Source organism: Physeter macrocephalus, chromosome 4 (assembly GCF_002837175.3).
Source record: "Physeter macrocephalus isolate SW-GA chromosome 4, ASM283717v5, whole genome shotgun sequence".
Classification (NCBI taxonomy): Eukaryota; Metazoa; Chordata; class Mammalia; order Artiodactyla; family Physeteridae; genus Physeter; species Physeter macrocephalus.
Window position 1 is genome coordinate 141,112,840 of NC_041217.1, and position 24,506 is coordinate 141,137,345.

The following is a 24,506-nucleotide window of genomic DNA, read 5'->3' on the forward strand; positions in this document are numbered from 1 at the left end:
TTTACTATATATTATAACACTGTAAAGGCAAAAATAAACAACTCAGAAATTAAAAGTTTGCCTTACATCCTATCAGTTATTAAAAAAAAAAAGAAAACAAACAAAAAAAACCTAATGAACTATCCAGAAGCCATGTAAAGACTCTTACTTGAAGCTGAAGAGTATGTCGAAGAATAGTTTCTTCTAAAGCATGGATCCACTTCTCTCGCTCATCAGCATCACGAGCTGGAATAAAAGTTTATAAAAATTAAAACCTTAATTTCTACAATATATCTCCATATTTGGAAGCAAAAATTTTAAACCATGATGCTAACAGAAAAGGTTTCTGGTTGTGCCATTTCCTTAATAGATTTATCTTTCTTTCCTTTCCAAAAATACAGCCATTTATATCAAAGGGAGTAAATGTGTTCAATAATAGCAGGCTACCTTCCCATTGAGAATACAGAAAAGCTAAAATAATTATTAAAAATAACTGTTTTGAAGGCATCAGAAAACAACAAGGTAGTAAAGAATTAACAGGCCAAAATCTAGGAAAAGACAAACATCTAGAAGATAGGCCTGGTATATAGGGCCACTTTCCTCCTGGAGGCATTGTACATTCCAGGAGAGGAGTTGTAGATTGAGCAATTTCTTAAAAACCTTGTCAGTATGTGTGGGCAGGGGGCATATGGGAACTCTATGTACCTTCTGCTCAATTCTTCTGTGAACTTAAAACTACTCTAAAAAATAAACTCTATTAAAAAAAAGAAGTCTTATCAGGCCAAAAATTGGAGACCAGGGCCCACCAAGAGTGGTGGCTCTGGCAAATAGCTCAAGTTTTGATTGGGACCTCAAAGGGCTGCACCTTGGAATTAAGAATAAAACAATTAAAATAATTGCTCAGTCATGTGTGTGGTCAGAAAAATCTTGATGCCTGAAATGGATTAAAACTCCCCCAGGTTTTTAGTGACTCTAAGCACCTAGCTAGCAAAAGCAAATGAAAATCTTTTCTGTAGAAAGATAACATAATCTCAGCTGCCAAATTATTTCTAGAAACAATTTTAAATACAAGGTCTAGCACATAAGCAAAGATAACCAAAGATATACAAGGAGACAAGCACACATAAATGAAAATCAAATGACATAGAAACAGATGAACAAGAGCTCCAGATATCTGAACAAACAATCCTGCACTTTAAAAGTAAGTATGCTTAATACATTCAACAAAAGACTGGAAACTTTGAAAGAGACTTAGAAACCATTTTATAAATGATATAGGTTTTTAAAATAATTGAATATAAATTGTAAAATTGAAAAACATAATAAGCAAAATTAAGAACTCAATGGATGAGTCTTACAGCAGATTAAATCAACTAAGAAACTGTGAGAGAACTGGAAGAGAGATCAGAAGAAACTCTTCAGAGCAAAAGACAATGAGTCAAAGAGATAGAAAATATAGAAGAAAGGGAGAGCAACGTAGAGAGTAAGAGGGTGTAATGTGCATGTGATTGGAATACGAAAAAGAGACAAAAGAGAGAATGGACTAGAAACACTATCTGGCTAAGAATTTTTCAAAACAGATGAAAGACATTAAGCCACAGATTTCAGAAGTCCTAAGAATTCTAAGCAGAATAAATCAAAAACAAACAAACAAACAAACAAAACCCCACAGCTAGGCACATCCCAGCAAAATTTACTGCAAACCAAAGACAGAGGAAATATCTTAAAAATAGTCGTGGTGGGGGTGGGGGGCGGAGAACAGAGAGAGAAAGGAGGACAGATTACTTTCAAAAAAGCGACAATTAAATTGTGCTAGGTCTCAAAAGAAACCGTGGGGACCAGAAGACAAGACGGTACTATACTTAATGGCTAAAAGAAAATAACTTCCAATCTAGAATTTACTGAAAAATATCTTTCAGGAATTAATATGAAATAAAGTCATTTTCAGACAAACAAAAATCAGAGAATTTGTCACCAGCATATATTTATTAAAGAAAATTTGTAAAGGTATTCTCCATGCATAGAGAATAATGTCTAATGGAAAGTGGTAGAAGCAGGAAAAAATGTAGAGTAACAAAAATGATAAGTACATGGGTAAAACTAAGTGAATATTGACTACATAAAATGATAATATCTTGTGAGGTTTTAAATAAATGCATACAAAATTAAAATGCAAAACAACTGCAAATGACTGGGAAAGGGGAAACGGAGTTAAAGAATTCTAAGGTTCTTACATTGTTTGCAAAGAAGATAAAATTACCAATTAACATTTGATTTTGACAACTGAAGGATTTTGTCATAATTTTTAGAGTAATCATTGAAAGGGTTTTTTTTTTTAAGTGTTTAACTTCCAAAATAATAAAATTTTACAATCCAATAATAAAAAATAATCCAAAAATTCACAAAAAGGAGAAAAAAGAAACAGAATATGTAAGACAAAAAGGAAAGATGGTAAAATGGTAAATTTTTAAGCCTAAAAACATCAATAATTAAATTAAATGTAAATGAAGTAAATGCTCCAACTAAAAAAGAAAGGTTTTTAAACAAGATTTTATATGATGCTTACAAGAGATACTTATTAAATATAAGGGTACAGAAATATTGAAAATAAGAGTATAGAAAAAGATATACCATAGAAACACTAACTCCCAAAAGGTGATGTTATTTAAATCACATAAAATAGACATTTAAATCACATAAAATAGACATTATCACAAAAAGTCTTCAAGAGGCTCACTTTGTAAATACAAGTGTTCAATTAATCAGGAAGATATAAATATAAATTTATATGTAACTAAAATAACATGAAATATATACATACATGTTTTTAATACATCTCTCTCATTAACTAATAGATCAAGCAGACAGAAAAATTAGTAAGAACTTAGAAGATCTGAACAATCCCTGATGAATAAACTTGATCCAATGGGCATATACAGAACTGTGCACACAAAGTGTAAAATAGACATTCTTTTCTAGCACACACAGACTATTTCAAAAAATTGACCACATAATGGAGCCTAAAGAAGTCTTAACAAATTTCAAAGGAGTTAAATCACACACAGTATATTAACAGTGAAAATGTAAGCTAGAAATCAGCTATAAAAATATAAATTAGAAAATACTCAGGTATTTGGAAAAAAGTTTTTAAAAACCACTAAATAATCTATTGGTCAAAGAAAAATATCTCACTAGAAATAAGAAAATATTTGAAACTGCATAAATGAAAACATGACATATTGAACACTGTTGGATGCAGTTTAAAGCAGTGCATAAAGGGAAATTTATAGCCTTAAATGCATACATTCAGAAAAGCAAAAAGGTTGAAATAACAGGAAATTAAATTCAAAACAAGTTGAAAGGAAATGATAAGGAACATAAATCAAGTAGAGAGCAAACAATAAGATAGATAGATCAATAAAGCCTGAAGTTGGTTACCTGAAATAACTAATAAAATTGATGAACTTCTAGCAAGACTGATAGGAGGAGGTGACTCAGGTCATTAACGTCATGAATGAGAAAGAGGACATCACAATAGATGCACATCTTCAGAAGTTTATAAGAGAATGTTATGAATAACTCCATGATGATAAAAATGAAAAATTTAATTAAATGGAAAATTTTCTTTACAATACAGCCTACCAAAACTTCCACAAGAAGACATTTTAAATTTTGGATAGTTCTGTTAACTATTAGATAAGACCACAAGAAAGTGCCTTTGGTAGATCAAAAATACTCTATATAGGGGCTTCCCTGGTGGCGCAGTGGTTGAGAATCTGCCTGCTAATGCAGGGGACACGGGTTCGAGCCCTGATCTGGGAAGATCCCACATGCTGCGGAGCAACTAGGCCCGTGAGCCACAACTACTGAGCCTGTGCGTCTGGAGCCTGTGCGTCTGGAGCCTGTGCTCCGCAACAAGAGAGGCCGCGATAGTGAGAGGCCCGCGCACCGCGATGAAGAGTGGCCCCCGCTTGCCACAACTAGAGAAAGACCTCGTACAGAAACGAAGACCCAACGCAGCCGAAAATAAATAAATAAAAATTTAAAAAAATACTCTATATAAAAATAATTGAAAAATCATCCCACTAAGAAAACTCCAGGCCCAGACAGTTTCACCAGAGCACTCTGTCAAACATTTAAGGAAGAAATAATGCCAATCTAACACAAAATATTCCAGAGAATAGAAAAAGAAGAACACTCCCCAACTCTTGTAAGGTCAACATAACTTGGATATTAACCTGACAAGACTATTATGAGAGAAAAGAATTTAAGGCAATTCTAATGCAATAAAATACATGCAAAAGTCCTTTATAAAACTGTAATATGTCAAGTCGAAGTTGAGTGTATTCCAGAAATACAAGGTTGGTTGAGTATGCAAAAAATCAAGCAACATCCAACAATATAAAAATACATATGAACAAGGTTATTCACTGTAGCATTGCTTATAATTACAGAATATTGGAAAGAGCCTCAATACTAAGAGGAAGGTGGTTGAATAAACCATGGAGTACAATGCAGGTGTAAAAAAGAGAACAAGGAAGATCACTTTTGAGTGATTTTTCAGATACACTATTAAATGAAAAAATAGAAGAAAGAAGAAAGAAGAGGATATAAGAAAATATACATGCATCTGCTTGTTTGTGTAAAATAAATAGAAGAAGGATGAACTATAAACTAAAGAGACTGGTTACCTACAAAGCACAGTGGGAAAGGATGGAAATCAGGGAAAACAGGAATGAGTTAGTAGCGATACAGAGGTAGTAACACTTCTCTGAATTTACTGTTTTTTATATACTCAGACTCTTTAGAACCACAGTAACATTACACACACTCTCCCCCTAAATAAATAATTTTAAATCAACCAGGATGGGGAGGGGGAACCCAGAACAGAATATAAATAGTAACAAATTAATCTAACTATTACAAATGAATAAGACAATCACAAAGAAGGGTATGAGGAAGAAAAAATTAAACTTTGAAAACAGTATTCTAACTAGATAATGCAAGGCTAAACCAAAACATAACCATACACACTGTACAAAAACTGCACAAATACTGTAAATCTGGTTTTCATAGGAGTATAGTTTAGCAATTCTGTAACTACAAACAAGTGAATATATTGTAGATTATGAGAACCAGGTTTCTCACTGTCCGAGGGGAAAAAAATTACAAATAAGGAAAGGGAGAAGGCTACAATGAGCCATGTGGTGTTGGACTAGAATTGGAGGTATCAATATGAACTCAGGGTTTTAGATAGATAGACAGATACATACATACATAGGAAGTGCGAAAAAGAATGGGGGCACGTCAAAAGGAAACAGGAGCCAACCTGAAGGAGTTCCAATAATCAAAGCCTAAAGAATGTGAGCAACAGAATAACTGATAGTACTGAATTATAATTCATAGAATAAAATAAATATCTAAGAGTGCAATATTGATATAAATAAATTACTTGAAGAAGCAAATAAATAGGGAAGAAGGCACAGCTCTTTCTTCAGAAGAGTTACAATTCATAAGTATTGTAGGGATGAAAGAAATTTTTAAATCACCTTTAGACAAACACGACAGCAATAATTACTGCAGGCAAGATACACCAATGGCATACTGATAGCTAAAAACAGTGGGCAAAAGTTTGAGGAGAAACAGGATATTAGCAGAGTCTCAAAGTTATCTCCCCCAATATATTTATCAACTATGAAGGGAAGAACAGTACTTTCATGATGGAGAAGTCTGGCAGACACCACCTTAACCCAGTGATCAAGGTTAACATCACCAGTAACAAATTTCTTGATGCATACCATCCCCCCCCCACAATATGACCCACTGAGAAGGAAACAGCATCACTTCTGTAGTATTCTTGCCAAAAAACACATAATCTCAATCTAATCATGAGAAAACATCAGATAAACCCAAACTGAGAGACAATCTACAAAATAACTAATACTCAACAAAAATGTCAAAGTCACGAAAGACAAGAAAAGAACAAGGAACTGTCATAACTAAAAGCAATATGGGATCTTAGATTGAACTCTGGAACAGAAAGGGGGCATTAGAAGGGAAAAATCAAATGAGCTCTGTGTTTTAGTTAAAAGTATTGTACCAAATGGGTCAACTCAGGACATCAGAGCCTGAGCAACACAAGGAGGGCATACATCAAGCCAAGGGACAACCTGGCACGGGGTATCAAAGCCAGCAGGATGAAGAGGGAAACTACACAGTGGAAAAGTGCAGCATGGAGACTCAGAGCCCAAGAAAGGTGAGGAAGGAGTCCACATTGTCGGGGGTGGGGTCAGCCTGGCACAAGGTTTACCAGGCTGAGTGTAATGAGGGTGACATGCACACGAGGAAGTGGGTGATGATGGGAAACTAATTACATACAGAAGGATTGATCAAATGAGTACATATATATAAAGGGTTTCTCACTGTTGGAAAATAATAGTTACAAAAGTGGTAAGGGAGAAAACCAGAATGATTTCTGTAACGTTAGATTGGAAATAGAGGTATCAGTATGAACTCATGGTTTTCAATATTTATGTAAATAAATACATATGGAAATATGGACACGAATACACATTTATGTACACATGTATATTACATTCATACGTTTCCTAGCTCTGAGAGGGCCTGGGCACCATGACAGCCAACAGCAATAAGTACACCTAGCAGCAGGTATTGATTCTAAATACTATTCTCCATTAAGAGAAACTAAGGCTCCTTGGAAAAATGGTTTATTCCGGGACTAGGACAGGGAAGATAGAAAATTAGTCTGGAACATCTTTTTTGTGCCAGAAAGTAAGGAAGAAAATACTCAGAGAATGATAGGAACATGTCAAGAGAACACAGAAGTCAGCTTAAAGAAAATCCTACTGGCCAAATCAAGGAAAATTTGAGCATTAAAATAAATAATGATAGTAAAGAATTATAATCCGTTGAGTAAAACAGGAAACCATGAGTTACTACTGATGCACATAAATGGAAAGTTTGTTGAGGAATGGGATTCAGCATAGCTTCAAAATACCTCCCTACAAAATATTAAGGGAAAAAGACAAAATTTAACAACAAAAGCCTGGCAGATACCATCTCAATCATGTTATCACAGTAAATGTTATCAGTTATGGGACAAATTGAAATTCTGTGATAAAAACACAGAATCACTTCTGTGATATTCAGGCCAGATATATAATCTGAATCATGAAGAAACATCAGGAAAAAACAAACTGAGTGACATTCTACAAAATAATTAGCCTATAATCTTTAAAAGTGTCAAGGACATAAAAGTCAAGAAAAGACTGAGGAACTGTTCCAGACTGAAGGAGGCTACAGAGACATGACAGCTAAATGCAAAATGTGATTCTGAACCAGATTCTTCTTCTATAAAGGACATTATTGGGACAACTGGCAAAACCTGAATAGAGTCTAAGGATTAGATGGTATTAATGCATCAGTGTTAATTTCCTGATTTTAATGGTTGCATAGTGTGTATACAGGAAAAATTCCTTGTTTGCAGGAAATATAATAAAACATTCAGGGGTGGTGGGACATCCAGTTAACAACTTACTTTCAAACAGTTCTGGGGCGGGGGGCAAATTTCTTTGTACTGTATTTACAACTTTTTTGTGTGAGATTATTTCAAATTTTTAAAAAGTGTATTTTAAAGACATTATTATAATAAATCAAAGAAGACATAAATTAACAGAAATACTGTTTCATGGGTTGGAAGATTCAATACTATAACAATATTCCAATTAATCTATAGATTAAATGCAATGCAAATTAAAAGTCCAAAACGCATTTTGGGGAATTTGACAAGCTAATTCTAAAATACAAATACAGGGAATTCCCTGGTGGTTCAGTGGTTAGGACTCCACACTTCCACTGCTGGGGCCATGGGTTCAATCCCTGGTTGGGGAATGAAAGATCCTGCAGGCCATGCAGTGCGGCCCCCCCAAAAAAACAAAAAAAAAACCAATACAATACAATACAAAGACAAAACGGTACAAAAGGCAAAGAATATCAAAGGCTTTCTTGAAAAGAGAGAAGCATTCTTAGAGGATTTACTCTATCACATGTAAAGTCTTACTATAAAGCTACAACAACTAAGAAAAAGTGGTACTGCAGCTAAGATAAATAGCAAACCAATGAAACAGAACAGAGCCCAGAAACAGACCCACTCATATATATGGACACTTGGTTTGTGATAAGTGTGGTTCCAAAGAACAATAAGGAACAATCTTTCAATAAGTGGTGCTAGGACAATATGGGGGGATAAATGAAACTTGACCCTACCTTGTACTACACATAAAAATCAATTCCAGGTGATTCCTTAATTCTTAAATATGAAAGAAAAACAATACATCTTCCAGAAGGTAAAACAGGAGAATATCGTCATAACTTTGGGATAGAAGAAAGCTTCTTAAACAGGGTACAAAACTTAAACAAGATATAAAGACAATGACATAAATTTAACTACATCAAACTTAACAATTGGGTTCATCAAAAGACACCATTGGGCTTCCCTGGTGGCGCAGTGGTTGGGAATCTGCCTGCCGATGCAGGGGACGTGGGTTCGTGCCCCGGTCCGGTAAGGTCCCACATGCCGCCGAGCGGCTGGGCCCGTGAGCCATGGCCGCTGAGCCTGTGTGTCCGGAGCCTGTGCTCTGCAGTGGGAGAGGCCGCAACAGTGAGAGGCCCGCGTACCACAAAAAAACAAAACAAAACAAACAAACAAAAAGACACCATTTAGAGAATATCATGGTAAACAACTGTGACATATGAACTTAAAGAACATGGACTCCAGAGCCAGAACGTCCAGGTTCAACGCTGAACTTTGCTGTCTATTAAACCATACGACTTTCAACAAGTTACTTAACCTTTTTAAGTCTCAGTGTTCTCATCTGTAAAATGAAGACAGTAATAAAATCTATCCCATAAGGTTATTACAGAGATTAAATGAGTTAGTCCAAATATAACACTTCGACAGGTAAATGGCATAAGGTAATTGCTCAAGAAGCAGTAATTATTATTATCATCACTGTTGAGCATTTATTATAACTTATCCCTGACTCCATGAAGCTCAAAAATCTGGTAAAAAAGACAGATTTGTATTTAGCTGTATAAATACATGGCTTATGTCACCACCAAAGGGTATGAATGAAAAATCAGGGCAGAGCTCCTTAAGGAGTTTAGATCTTAAAGAATAGCAATTAGTTTGTGAAATAGAGAAAGATAAGGACATCCTGAAAGTGGAAAGACACTAACAAAGGCACTTAAGCATGAAAAGGGTGAAAACTGGGAAACTGGTTTCAATGTGTCTAGAACGGTAGGCTGACAGGGGAAGAGGAAATGGCAAAAGTTTTGGATCCCATCCCAAGGAGTGTGAATGACTTTATGACAACGGGGAGCCCCTGAAGAATTTCAAGCATGAGAGTGACATGGTCTAATTTGCATATTAAAATTATCAATCTGGCAGCGCTGTGGACAATGAAAACTGAAGGTGGCAAAAATAGAGGTGGCATTCCAGTTAGGAAGTGGTTGTGAGAGTGAGGCCTGAACTGAGAAATGTCTGGGATGTGACGTGAGGTGCCATTCTCACTGCCGTCAGGGCACCAATAGCAATCACCTTTAAATCTGCCACCAGATCCTTCCTTGACATAGTCCCTCTCTCTACCCTTTCTTTCCATCCCTACTGACAACATGCTCGTTCAAGCTCTCATACAGTCTCAGGCCTGTAAACAAAACATCACCACAAAAGAAGTATATGTGCTTAACTCTGCTAACTCGAATGCAGCCTGCACACCTCACTCAGATTTGAGCTTATCTTGCAAGGTTGCTTCCATCAAAAACCTCAACATTCTCCCATACCCTACTGAATGTACCTAACCTCCCTGTCTAACAGTAAAGGTCCTCCACATCTTTTATTTCATGCCTCTTTTATACGAACCAAACCATCTTCTCATTGGCCCCTAAACACTCTAAACGAATTGTTTTCCTGTTCATGGCATACTTTCCCCCTCTTCGAATCTTAACACCGACTCTACCTTCCTTCCCATCTTTAAGCCCCACGTGCCTCAGAACAAGTCCTAGTTCTCCTCCTTTTGACATGCCTCCATTCTTTATCATGTACTTACTATCTATCTATCTATCTATCTAAAATCATGAGTTCATATTGATACCTCCAATTCTAGTCCAACATCACATGGCTTATAGGCTCGCTGGCATAAAGGTAGATATATAGACCAATGGAACAGAGGAGAGCCCAGAAATAAACCCTTGTATGTATGGGCAAATGATTTTTGACAAGGGTGCCAAGACTACACAATGAGGAAAAGACAGTCTCTTCAACAAATGGTGCTGGAAAAAGTGGATATCCACATTCAAAAGAATGAAGATGGACCCTTACCATATACAAAAACTGACAGAAAATTCATTTATTTATTTAGTTAGTTATTGACACTCTGTGCATCTTGCGGGATCTTAGTTCCCTGACCAGGGACTGAACCCAGGCCCACGGCAGTGAAAGCATGGAGTCCTAACCACTGGACTGCCAAGGAATTCCCTGAAAATGTTTTAAAGACTTAAATGTAAGACCTAAAACTATTAAACTCCTAGAAGAAAACATAGGGGAAAATCTTTAGAACACTGGATTTGCAGGGATTTCTTGAATATGATACCAAAAGCACAGGCAATAAAATTTAAAAATAGACAAATAGAACTACAGTAGTCCCCCTTTATCCACAGTTTCACTTTCTGCAGTTTTGGTTACTCCCCCACGCCCCCACCCCCTGGTTAACCAGGTCCTAAAATATTAAATGGAAATAAACAATTCATGTTTTAAACTGTGCATCATTCCGAGTAGCTTGATGAAATCTCACACCGTCCTGCTTTGTCCTGTCCAGGATCCCCAACCATCGACATAATGGGCTTCTTACTCCCAACAATCAATATTGTCATGGTTCCATGATCCACCCTAAGCAGACGATCCTCCTTCCAATGCATAATCAGGTCAATGGTAGCCTAATGTTACTTCATAATGCCTTCATCATTCACCTCACTTCATCTCATCACTAGGCATTTTATCATCTCACATCATCAAAGGAAGAAGGTGAGTACAGTACAATAATATATTTTGAGAGAGGCCACATTCATATAACTTTTATTACAGTATCATAATTGTTCTATGTTATTATTATTGTTAATCTCTTACTGTGCCTAATGTATAGATTAAACTTTATCATAGGTATGTATATATAGGAAAAAACACAGTATATATAGAGCTCAGTACTATCTGCGGTTTCAGGCATCCACTGGGTGTCTTGGAATGTATCCCCGTGATACGGGGGGACTACTGTACAACAAACTTAAAAATTTCTGTGCATCAAAGGAAACAATCAACACAGAGAAAAGGCAACCTAAAGAATAGGAGAAGATAACTGCAAATCATATATCTGATAAGGGGTTAATATCCAGAATACATAAGGAACATCTACAACTCAACAACAACAACTTGATTAAAAAATGGGCAAAGGACAGCAATCAAACAAGAAAAAGAAGTAAAAGGTATCCAAATTGGAAGGGAAGAGGTAAAACTGTCATTATATGAAGATGACATGATACTATATACGGAAAACCCTAACGACTCCACACAAAAACTATTAGAACTGATAAACGAATTCAGCAAGGTAGCAGGATCTCAGATTAACATACAGAAGTCTGTTGCATTTCTTTACACTAACAATGAAGTATTAGAAAGGGAAAGTAAACCAAAAATCCCTTTTAAAATCCCATCAAAAAGATGAAATACTTAGGAATAAACCTGACCAAGGAGGAAAAAGACTTATATGCTGAGAACTATAAAATATTGATAAAGGAAACTGAAGATGATTCAAAGAAATGGAAAGATATCCCTTGCTCTTGGATTGGAAGAATTAATATTGTTAAAATGGCCACACTACCCAAAACAATCTACAGATTTAATGCGATCCCTATCAAATCACTCATGACATTTTTCACAGAACTAGAACAAATAATCCTAAAATTTATATGGAACCATAAAAGACCCCAAATTGCCAAAGCTATCCTGAGGGAAAGGAACAAAGCTGGAGGCATAACCCTCCCAGACTTCAGACAATACTACAAAGTTACAGTAATCAAAAGTGTGGTTAGGGCACAAAAACAGACATATGGATCACTGGAACAGAATAGAGAGCCCAGAAATAAACCCACACACCTATATGGTCAATTAATCTTCAACAAAGGAGGCAAGAACATACAATGGAGAAAAGACAGTCTCTTCAGCAAGCGGTGTTGGGAAAGCTGGACAACCACTTGTAAATCAATGAAGTTAAAATACACCCTCACACCATACACAAAAATAAACTCAAAGTGGCTTAAAGACTTAAATATAAGACACCATAAAACTAGAAAAGAATATAGGCAAAACATCCTCTGACATAAATCATACCAATGTTTTCTTAGCTCAGTCTCCCAAGGCAATAGAAATAAAAGCAAAAATAAATAAATGAGACCTAATCAAACTTACAAGTTTTTGCACAGCAAAGGAAACCATATACAAAATGAAAAGACAACCTACAGAATTGGGAGAAAATACTTGCGAATGATGCGACCCACAAGGAATTAATTTCCAAAATATACAGACAGCTCATACAGATCAATACCAAAAAAACCCAAATAACCCAATCAAAAAAATGGGCAGAAGACCAAAACAGACATTTCTCCAAAGAAGACATACACATGGCCAACAGGCACATGAAAAGATGCTTAACATGTCTAATTGTTAGAGAAATGCAGATCAAAACTACAATGAGGTGCCAGCTCACACCAGTCAGAATGGCCATCATCAAAAAGTCTACAAATAATAAATGCTGGAGATGGTGTGGAGAAAAAGGAACCCTCCTACACTGCTGCTGCGAATGTAAATCAGAGCTATCACTATGGAAAACAGTATGAAAGTTTCTTTAAAAAACTAAAAATAGAGTTACCACATGATCCAGCAATCCTACTCCTGGGTATATACTGGAAGAAAATTCTAATTTGAAAAGATACATGCACCCCAGTGTTCACAGCAACACTATTTACAACAGCCAAGACATGGAAGCAACCTAAATGTCCATCGACAGAGGAATGGATAAAGAAGATGTGGTATATTCACAGTGGAATACTATTCAGCTATTAAGAAAGAATGAAATAATGTCATTTGCAGCAACATGGATGGATCTAGAGATCATCATAGTAAGTAAAGTAAATCAGAAAGAGAAAGACAAATACCATGTGATATTGCTTATATGTGGACTCTAAAATATGACACAAATGAACTTATTTACGAAACAGAAACAGACTCACAAACATAGAAAACAAACTTATGGTTACCAAAGGGAAAAAAGGATGGAGGAAGGATAAATTAGAAGTTTGGGATTAGCAGATACAAACTACTATATATAAAATAAACAACAAGGTCCTACTGTATAGCACAGGGAACTATATTCAATATCCTGTAATAAACCATAATGGAAAAGAATATGAAAAAGAATATGTATGTATATATGTATAACTGAATCACTTTGCTGTACACCAGAAACCAACACAACATTGTAAATCATCTATACTTCAATTTAAAAAAATTTTTTAACATCTTTATTGGAGTATAATTGCTTTACAATGGTCTGTTAGTATCTGCTGTATAACAAAGTGAATCAGCTATACATATACATATATCCCCATATCTCCTCCCTCTTGAGTCTCCCTCCCACCCTCCCTATCCCACCCCTCTAGGTGGACACAAAGCACAGAGCTGATCTCCCTGTGCTATGCGGCTTCTTTCCACTAGCTATCTCTTTTACATTTTTAGTGTATATATGTCCATGCCACTCTCTCACTTCGTCCCAGCTTACCCTTCCCCCTCCCCGTGTCCTCAAGTCCATTCTCTACGTCTGCATCTTTATTCCTGTCCTGCACCTAGGTTCTTCTGAACCAAAACAAATTTTAAGGTTAAAAAAAAAATGGGCAAAGGACTTGAACAGACATTTCTCCAAAGAAGACATACAAGTGGCCAATCAGAACATAAAAGGATGCTCAATATCACTAATCATTATGGAAATGCAAATCAAAACTACAACGAGAGGGACTTCCCTGGTGGTGCAGTGGGTAAGTATCCACCTGCCAACGCAGGGGATATGGGTTCAACCCCTGGTCTGGGAAGATCCCACATGCCACGGAGCAACCAAGCCCACGCGCCACAACTACCGAGGCTGTGTTCTAGAGCCCGCGTGCCACAACTAATGAGGCTGCATGCCACAACTACTGAAGCCCGCACGCCTAGAGCCTGTGCTCTGCAAAAGAAGCCACTGCAAGGAGAAGCCCGCGCACCACAACAAAGAGTAGCCCCTGCTCGCCACAACTAGAGAAAGCCCGTGTGCAGCAATGAAGACCCAACACAGCCAAAAATAAATAAAATTAAATCTTTTTAAAAAACACCAAAAAAACTACAATGAGATAATCCCTTCACATCCATCTGGATGGCTACTATATCAGAAGAAGAGAAAACAGATGCCTTGGCGAGGATGTAGAGAAGTTGGGGCCCTTGTTCGTGGGAAAGTAAAATGGTACAGCCACTATGGAAAACAGTACAGAGGTTCCTCAGAAAATTAAAAATAGAATTACCATATGATCCAGCAATTTAAATTTGGGGTATATACCACAAATACTCAAAGCAGAATCTCAAAGAGATATTTGCACATCCATGTTCATCACAGCATTATTCACAATAGCCAAGGGCTGGGTGCAACCCAAATGTTCATCAACAGATGAATGGATAAAGAAAATGTGAAAGATACACACAATGGAATATTATGCAGCCTTTAAAAAGGAGAAAACTATGTCATATGCTATGACATGGATGAACTTTGAGGACATTATGCTAAGCGAAATAAGCCAGTCACAAAAGGACAAATACTGTATGATTCTACTCATATGAAATATTTAAAGTGGTCAAAATCATAGAAACAGAAAGTAGAAATGTGTTTACCAAGGGTTGGGGGTGGGGAAGAGGGAGAGGGAATTAGTGTTTAGCAGGTATAGAGTTTCAGTGTCACAAGATGAAAAAGTTCTAGAGATCTGCTCCACTACAATGCGAATATGTACTACTGACCTATACACTTAAAAATGATTAAGGGACTTCCCTGGTGGTGCAATGGTTAAGAATCTGCCTGCCAACGCGGGGGATATGGGTTCGACCCCTGGTCTGGGGGGATTCCACATGCTGTGGAGCAATTAATCCCGTGCGCCACAATTACTGAGCCTGCCTAGAGCCCACAAGGCACAACTACTGGGGCCGTGTGCTGCAACTACTGAAGCCTGCGTGCTTAGAGCCCATGCTACGCAACAAGAGAAGCCACCATGATGAGAAGCCCACGTACTGCAATGAAGAGTAGCCCCCGCTCACCGCAACTAGAGAAAGCCCATGCGCAGAAATGAAGACCCAACACAGACAAAAAAAAAAAGTTCAAGATAATAAATTTAGTGTTATGTGTTTTTTACGATAGTTTTTTGTTTTTGTTTTTTTTGCGGTAAGCGGGCCTCCCACTGTTGTGGCCTCTCCCATTGCGGAACACAGGCTCTGGACGCGCAGGCTCAGCGGGCCATGGCTCACAGGCCCAGCCGCTCCGCGGCATGTGGGATCTTCCTGGACCGGGGCACGAACCCATGTCTCCTGCATCGGCAGGCGGACTCTCAACCACTGCGCCACCAGGGAAGCCCGATAGTTTTTGGGTTTTTTTTAATGGAGGCTTGGACTAAATTGTCCCTTCCAGCTGAAAATTCAACATTCTCTTATTCTGACTAACATAGCCAACCTTCTCCCATTCTCTCAAGAGGCAGTAAACAAACCTCTACCCTACTGTATCTAATAGGAAAAATATCTTTGTGGTTATGAAGCACCAATGAGATATCTGGTTATTATTCAATCATAATAAATTATTTGTTGATTAGAGAAATAAAAATACGGTAATGATATACACAATTCACAATCCACCTGCAGAAACAGCTCTCTAGAAGTCAAATTAAACCTGTACTAACTCTGAATGAACCCCTGCTAAAAGGGCCCAATTTAATGAATTAGTTAAAACAACTTATAGATAGTACATTATCTTCCCCAAATCTATATAGGTTAACTCTTCCTCCCTCTTTTTATAATGTTATTTATACATTCAGCTTATCTCTAGGATTCCTTCTCTAGCACCTACCTCTCCTCTTCATTACATTTTTCAAGCTCTATTTCCATTCTCTTAGCCTGTGGGCTCCAAATTTTGTTTGGCTGTGACCCACAATAAGAAATACATTTATAACATGGCCTCAGTTCACAAACACATAAACACATATGTGTGTACATACACGTATACATGTAACACTGAACATTAGTTTCACAAAACTATGTATGCTCTTACTACATGCCATAAGCACTGGTATTTTCTCTGCTGTACTTTACTTTTTAAGAAATGTTTATCTTGGCCCACTAAATAGGTTTCACAATCCTTTAATGGATTGCCATCCATGGTTTGGAAAACACTTCTCTAAGCCCCACAAAGCTATTGCTTTTCAGTATCTCTTAAACTGTATAGTGTAAGGGCTAAGAAGGGCTCTGATACCCAGCTTTTCCCTTATTCACCCAGCCCTTGGGCAACTCACTTAAACTCTCTGAGGTTTACTCTCCTCATCTATAATCTGAGGATGGTAATACTACCTATGGGCATGACAATAATACCTAGACTTCATAAGGTTGTTGTGAGGTTTAAATGAGATAATTAATCTGTACAATATTTACCACAGTACCTGACATAAACTAAAATATTAGTATGTTATACTCACAGATATGGAGAACAGATTTGTGGTTGCCGAGGGGGAGAGGGGGAAGGAAGGAGTGGGAATTTGGGTAGCAGATGCAAACTATTATACATAGGATGGATAAACAAGATCCTACTGTATAGCACAGGGAACTATACTCAATATCCTGTGATAAACCATAATGAAAAAGAATATGAAAAAGAATATGTATATGTATAACTGAATCACTTTGCTATATAACAGAAATTAACACAACATTGTAAACCAACTATACTTCAATAAAATTTAAAAATGTATGTTATTATTATCACATACAGCCTTAAGAGGAAACAAGTTCTACTAATAATCTGATAAATGATTAGTCAGAGAAAATAAGTAGGGAAGAGATTATTGGTAACTCCTAATTCCCAATAATGCCTGGCTTATATAGAAACAATATAAGGCACACAGAAAGAGAAACAACATTCATCCAGTAAGTAAAATACTTACATTTTCAGGATTTTATAATCTTAGCTCTTTTATTACATATCTATTTACATTTCCTACATTATACATATTTAACGTAGATTTTTAAACAAGTTTCCAAAACTCCTATACCTTACCATTCCTGATCCCACTATTTAGGAATCTGTCCTCCTCGTCACATTTTCTTCTCCTTTAAGACATATGACAAACTATGAATAAACTACTGCTTGTTTGCAAAAGGAAGTGGTTATTTGCCTGTCTTGTAACTGAAGCAAAAAGAAGAATTAGCCTCTATAATCAGGAAGCCCTTCTTTTCTCTGAAAGTTGTTGTGAAATGAAAACATTATGCAAAACCATATTTATAAGATTAAATGCTGAGACACTACTCAAATACCTACTGAGCCCCAATATGCACCAGGTACTATGTTGGAGTTATGAGCAAGGATAAGACAATCTGCGATCTCAAGTAATTTAGTCTCTTTACAATCACTTGGTTGAGTAACGTATTGTTTAGTGAGGTGTTATCTTCACCCATTCTAAGAGCCTCTGATACCTGCTTATTAGCATCCTACACATTCTTCTGTGCTACACTGAAATGTCACCTTCTCTATATATGATACTCATGATACAGGGATCTGTTCTCTCCTTCTTTTAATTTATTCAAATGTTCCCATGCTCAGGTAGCATATAAATATATGCCATATACCAGTCATTGTCTTAGGCATTAGGGGCCCAACTTTGAGTTTACCGCTCTAGTCCAGCAATTTGGCAGATCCAAATCTACCTTTTTTTACTTCCCAATATACTCCTCCACAAACCATTACATTTCAGTTACACTGTACTTACTATTCACATGACTCACAATTCCCAGTTTTTGCTCAAGTTGTTTCTTCCACTGAAATGCCCGAGTCCTGTCTCTATCTGTGTAAATAATAAAAGCTAACTCTACTGAGCACTTAATGTGTCAGCACTGTCTGACACTTATGTCTAAACATACATGTAGTAACTAATTAAATCCTCACAACAACTGCATGAGATAGGTATTATTATTTTCCTTATTTTCCAGAATAGAGAAACAGAAAAGTTTGGTATTTTGCAATGATGTACCACTGAGAAAGGAGCCAGTAAAAATTAAGTCTCTAGGCTTCAAGCAACCCTAGCCCTGTTAAATAAGCCTCATCCCATGCCCTTCTTACTAGACAAAGTCCTTCTCAAGAGATAACAGTATAAATTTTCCACTTTGGAGATAGTGTATGAAATAGAGAAAAACAAGAGCCCAAAACTCTAATCAGAAAACTTGGATTCAAGTCCCAGTTTCACTACTTTTGTGTGACCTCAGGAGGACAGGACTTAATAACTAGTTATATATACAAATTTAAAAAGGGGTAAACATCACCAACCACCTCAAAGGTCTACTGTGAAAATCGGGTGAAATAACATATATAATAACACTGGGAGTACAAGGAGGTCAAGGGGTCCTTAAGGCAAAACTGTTTTCATGACAATACTAAAACGCTATCTGTGTTTTTCACTATGTTGACATTGGCACCAATGGTGCAAGAGCTATGGTGGTGAAACTGCTGGCACTTCAGCACAAAAGGAGGCCATGGCACCAAACTGAACTTGTAATCATTATATTCTTCACCACCAGGTACTAGAAGAAAAAAAAAAATTCCTGTTTCATTCAAGAATGCCCTTGAAGAAACAGTAAATTACTATTACATCTTGACCCTTGAGTATATGCTTTTTAAATAGTCTGTGTGACAAATGGGAAGTAAACATAAAGCACTGCTGTTGCATATCAAAGTATAACGATTATTTCAAGGAAAAGCACTTGTGCAATTGTCTGAATTGTGAACTAAGCAGCTCTTTTCTCATGGAATATGATTTTTACTTGACAGAACAACTGACAAACTCTATTATTCACACTGGGGTATTTGGCAGACATTTCCCTGAAAATAACCTGTCATTTGACAGTATTTGTTGCCAATTATAGAATTCAGGCTTCCAAGCAAACATTAGCATTTTAGAAAAGCTGTATTCACCAGCCACTATGACTTTGACAGATTTTCAATACTTAAAGCCTTTTCTGATGAGTTTGGGACAATATCAACAAATATAATTTTTTATGTGATATAATGAAAAATGTGTCAATACTTGGAAGATTTGTATATGACCAACGCATGATGTTACAGAATCATACATAGGGTGAAAGATCCATTCAAAATGCCAGACAGACCAATGGATTTAAATGTAATAGAGTATTTTCATATATAAATTTCATTGTTATAGTTTCAGATTCCACACTGCAACTAACCTTTAAGAAACTATCACTTGTTGAGTTTTGGTCAAGTATCAAAGAAGAATATTCACATTATTTGAAAAGGCTATTAAAATACTCCTCCTCCCTTTTCTAACTACATATCTGTATGAGGCTATATTTTCTTCATATACTTCAACCAAAACAACATATCACAAAAGACTGAATGTAGAAGCACATATGAGAATCCAGCCATCTTCTATTAAACCAGACATTTAAAAGATTTACAAAAATGTAAAACAATGTCATTCTTCTCACTAATTTTTTTTTTGTTTGGGAAAAAGGTTATTTTCCCAATCTGATGCATATTTTCTTAATTCTCAAAGCCTGACATGTTCTTAGAAACTAACTGATACTCATAATTACCAGACAAATGATAATCGTCATCTTCTCAAATGATACTTTCCCAATGAAGTCTCCTGACCAGCATACACTAAAACCTGGCCCCCCAACCCAGCATTCCCTGTTCCCCATATCCTGCTGTACATTTTCTTTTCTTCACTGTATGTATCCCTTCTTTTATATATATTTATATATGTATAAATGTGTATATTTTTACATACATATGTTTGTATATATTCATATGTGTTTATTATTTACTGTCTGTCTCCTGTCACTGAAATGTAAGCTCCACAAAGGCAGGGATCTTTATTTGTTTCATTTATTTATGTATCCCAAGCCCCTAGAATTATGCCAGGCAAATAAGTGTTCAATAAATATTTGTTAAATGAGGAATAATGATTGCACTGATTTCATTATTCAGTGTATGGTTCCATGCTTTATATTTGGAATCTAAAAATAGGTTGGATTTCCTAACAAATCATTAGTTTTGCTTAGTATCCTTTAAAGCTGCCATAACTGGCTCCCTCAAAGATTTATGAACAGTTTTAGCTGAAGTCTCCAAACTGCTGAATAAAATACAATCAAATATTTACAAAAGGCTTTCTCCACCACAGCTTCTGCTTTGACTATCTGAAGCAATACTGTACTTCTCCTGGACAGAGTCAGCATTGTATTGGGCAACTGGATATCTTTGAATACGTCAAAGCAGACAATGAAAATCCGATGTAGGTTAATCGGTTATTTTCAATTCATTCTACAACCACATGCTTCCAAGTCAAGTTATTCCTGGTAACTGAAAATTCTCACCAAATTTGTATGTAACTGTATCCTAATAATTTTAGCTCCTGCAGAAGATGTGTCCTAACTATTTTATCTCCAGCTTTTAGTAAAGGGGTCACTATTCCTTAATCTTGAATTTAAGAAAAATTAAGATTTGAGTTTTCAATCTTTAAGACTGGGCTTCCCTGGTGGCGCAGTGGTTGAGAGTCCGCCTGCCGATGCAGGGGACACGGGTTCGTGCCCCTGTCTGGGAAGATCCCACGTGCCGCGGAGCGGCTGGGCCTGTGAACCATGGCTGCTGAGCCTGTGCATCTGGAGCCTGTGCTCCGCAACGGGAGAGGCCGCAACAGTGAGAGGCCCGCGTACCGAAAAAAAAAAAAAAAAAAAAATCTTTAAGACTTACAATACTAAGGAGGGCAGAAAAAAATGTTAGGAATAGGTTGGTTTTAGAGAGCTCACCCATAAGTCAATAGGAGGGAGATGTGACAAAACAAAGGCCAGAAAAAAGGAGAGAAGGAAGTTGAAAAGGATCCACACAGAAACTGTGAAAGTAAGAAGTGATAAAGACCTGGACTATGTAAGTGACTGAAGGAATAGAAAAAGGGTAGAAGGGCCATGGTTACTCATGTGATGTAGGGGCAACGTAGGGGATGCAGATGTAGAAAAAGAGAAGCCTTCAAATTTTGCTAACTAGGTAAACGGAAGTGCTATTTCACAACATAGAGAATACAGGAAGAAAAACAGGTTGGGAATGGTGGGTCGCAAAATATTACTTGGGGTTTGAAGAGACCCAGATTCAATGAATTCTGAAATTTGGTAAACCTGACCTTCTGAAAAATCTTATTTTCAAAAGTTTTACTGAATTCATTACTTTTTACAGTTAGTATATATGTTGCTAGAAAATACTCCCTCTCCAGAAGCCAAAAAGTAGAATACATCTTTAATGCAAGAAGCTGAGAAGCTGAAGCCAAGTATTAGTTCAAGAGGAGAAATACAGTTTGACTCTTGAACAACATGGGTTTGAACTGTGTAGGTCTACTTCTACATGGATGTTTTAAAACAGTAAATAACATGAATCACAGTTGTTTGACTCCACAGATTTGGAACAACAGATATGGAGGAACCATGGATACGGAGAGCTGGCTATAAATTATAGGTGGATTTTCAACTGCCCAATGGACCGGGACACCTACCCCATGTTGTTCAAGGGTCAACTGGATAGAACTTCAAAAATACTTTCACTGACTACCAAGGTTAAGGGTTATTCAGAAAAAAAGAATGCTGTTACAGAATCACTCAACTTTTGAATTAGGCAATAAAAGGAAAAAGACGGGGAAAAATTAATACATGTTAGAAAATTCAGGAAGAAAATGAAAGCAGGGCAAATAAAATATATCTATAAGAAAACAGAATTTGCTACTTAATTCTTTTGTCCACTTCCAAGGCAAACAAGGCCAAAATAGATGTGGTCTAATAAAGTATCAGAATCATATTAATAAGAAACTATAATGATGGATTTATGTTACTTTAAATAAATGCTTAGTCTTCTGAAGACAAGTATTATTCCTTATAGACAGAGAATAGGGACACCCTTTAGACTTAAAACATAAAAATGTAGAGAATTCCCTGGCGGTCCTGTGGTTAGGACACTGCGCTTTCACTGCTGAGGGCACAGGTTCAATCCCTGATCGGGGAACTAAGATCCCGCAAGCCACGCGGTGTGGCCAAAAAAAAGAAAAGAAAAGAAAAAATGTAATATATATGCAAATATATCTTCAGGATATAAAGTATAGTAGAGGCACTACTGCATTATAATCTTAAGCTATTCCTAGGGAACCTTTCTGAAGGCTTCACTCTGCCTCCAGTAGCTCTCCAAGGAATTCTGCTCAGGGCACAGAGCTAGCAATAAGCTACTTCCTTCCTTCTCTATATGCAGCTGTTAGCTGTTAATATAATATCTTCACCTTTCTTTAGGAAAGTATATATTTCCAGAGCAGACTGCAGTATAAACTCAGTGCATTCCACAAGCTTTAACTCTATCCTGTAAAATACAACCTAGATATATAGTAACATGTCATTGATGCAGCCCTCCCTACAATTTAGGACTTATATAATTTATACCAAATCACTATACTTAAACCAATTCACTAAGTACAAAGTGTAAAAAACATTAAAAGAAATTCTTAATGATGATAAATCATGCAAAAAAATATATCAGACAACAATGTTAGCTTAATTCTAGTGTCTACATATAAAGCTAGGAAAGGGCATTTCTTTCTAGATAGCCTATAATTCAGATTTCCTTCTCTGTCTACCATGAACGAACCTGTCCATATTACTAAAACTGTACATTGCATTTATGGCATTACCCTGATATATCTCATTAACCTAAAAATGTAGACTCCTGAAAGGAAAGGACTCAGTTTGGTTCACATTCGAAAGTGCTACAGGATGGCTAGAAACTTCAACACAAAGAACATAGTCAAGAGTCAATTTATATACTTCAGTCATATTCTACTCATAGTCTTCCCATTAAAAAATCAGAGTATACCCAGTGTAAGTAAAAGTCAGACCCTGCTCCCCATGTATGAGTACTTCTTTTCAAGCTTAAGTCGCTAGTCTTGTGACTCTTCTTAATTGAAGACTATTTTCTCAGGGATCTGAAGCTCTGAAGCCTCCTACAGTGGGATAACACCACATATTTTTCTTAAACAATCGCATTTACCCTGACATATTCCAAAGTTACACTTTCATTCAACAAAATATTTATTGAGGGCATATGTGTCCTTAGCAGGTAGGCACTGGTGACACAGCAATGAAAAAGACACAGTCCTTGATACATTTGAAAGAATAGTGCCACCATCCTCCCATTACTCAGTCAGAAAGCCAGGGATAATTCTCAACTTCTTTTCCCCTATCTCTTCTTACATGCAGTGAGTCACCAAATTCTGTCTGTCATATATATTTTTTTGTTTGTTTATCCTCTCTGGGGCAGTCTTACTGCCTTTGTTCAAGACCTCATCACCTCTCACCAGAACCTCCCTGGTAAGCTCCAAATCAGGCTCCCTGCCTCCAATCTCACTTCTCTCCAAAGCATCCCACAAACAGCACCCAGTGTTTCTTCTAAGCCACAAAGGTGACAATGACATTTCTGTGACTAAAATACCCGATGCTTCTCCCTAATATACAGAAAAGGCATTTTAGTTGATCATTCTGGTAATATGAGACCTTTGATGATCTATCTCATTCCAGACTGAAATCAAGCTCCTTCTCCTCACCTCCCATGTATTCTCAAATGTCTTACACTTCTTACATTTCCTTAATAAATCATCCTTTTTCATACTTCCAAGCTTTTGCACATACTTTCTCTTTACCTGGAATGTTTTCCTCCTTTCTCTGCAGTTTGGAAAACGTTCTTTCCTTTCACCTCTATCCCTGCCTAACTATATCTCTTTTTCATCCTTCAAAACCTGTATCAAAACCATCTCTTCTGTGAAGTCTTCCTGCCTCCACCAGTTCTCTCATCTGCATTTCCATATGTCTCTATCTCCTTTACTTTGTACTGCAATTAGCTTTTCCAAAATATGTACCTTGGTAAGTGATTAGCACTCTATGCCTCAGTTTCCTCAAAACTATTTCTCAGGGTTGTTAAAAGAGTGAAATGAGAAAATGCATGTAAGCCTTTGGTATGGAACCTGCACAAACTGCTATCCTCATTGTCTTTCTAGTAAATATTTCTATCGGCGTTTCTCCTATTAAACCGAGA

General features: G+C 36.7%; 1 protein-coding gene across 4 annotated transcripts in view; it reads right to left on the minus strand.

The window, feature by feature from the left end:
- OSBPL9 (oxysterol binding protein like 9) overlaps nt 1-24,506 on the minus strand; it is a 176,755-nt gene that overhangs the window by 70,073 nt on the left and 82,176 nt on the right. For all 4 annotated transcript variants that reach the window (XM_024119634.3, XM_024119635.3, XM_028489401.1 and 1 more), the window contains exon 4: nt 149-225. In XM_024119634.3, coding sequence (XP_023975402.2) covers nt 149-225 — 77 coding nt within the window. The remainder of the gene's footprint in view (nt 1-148; nt 226-24,506) is intronic.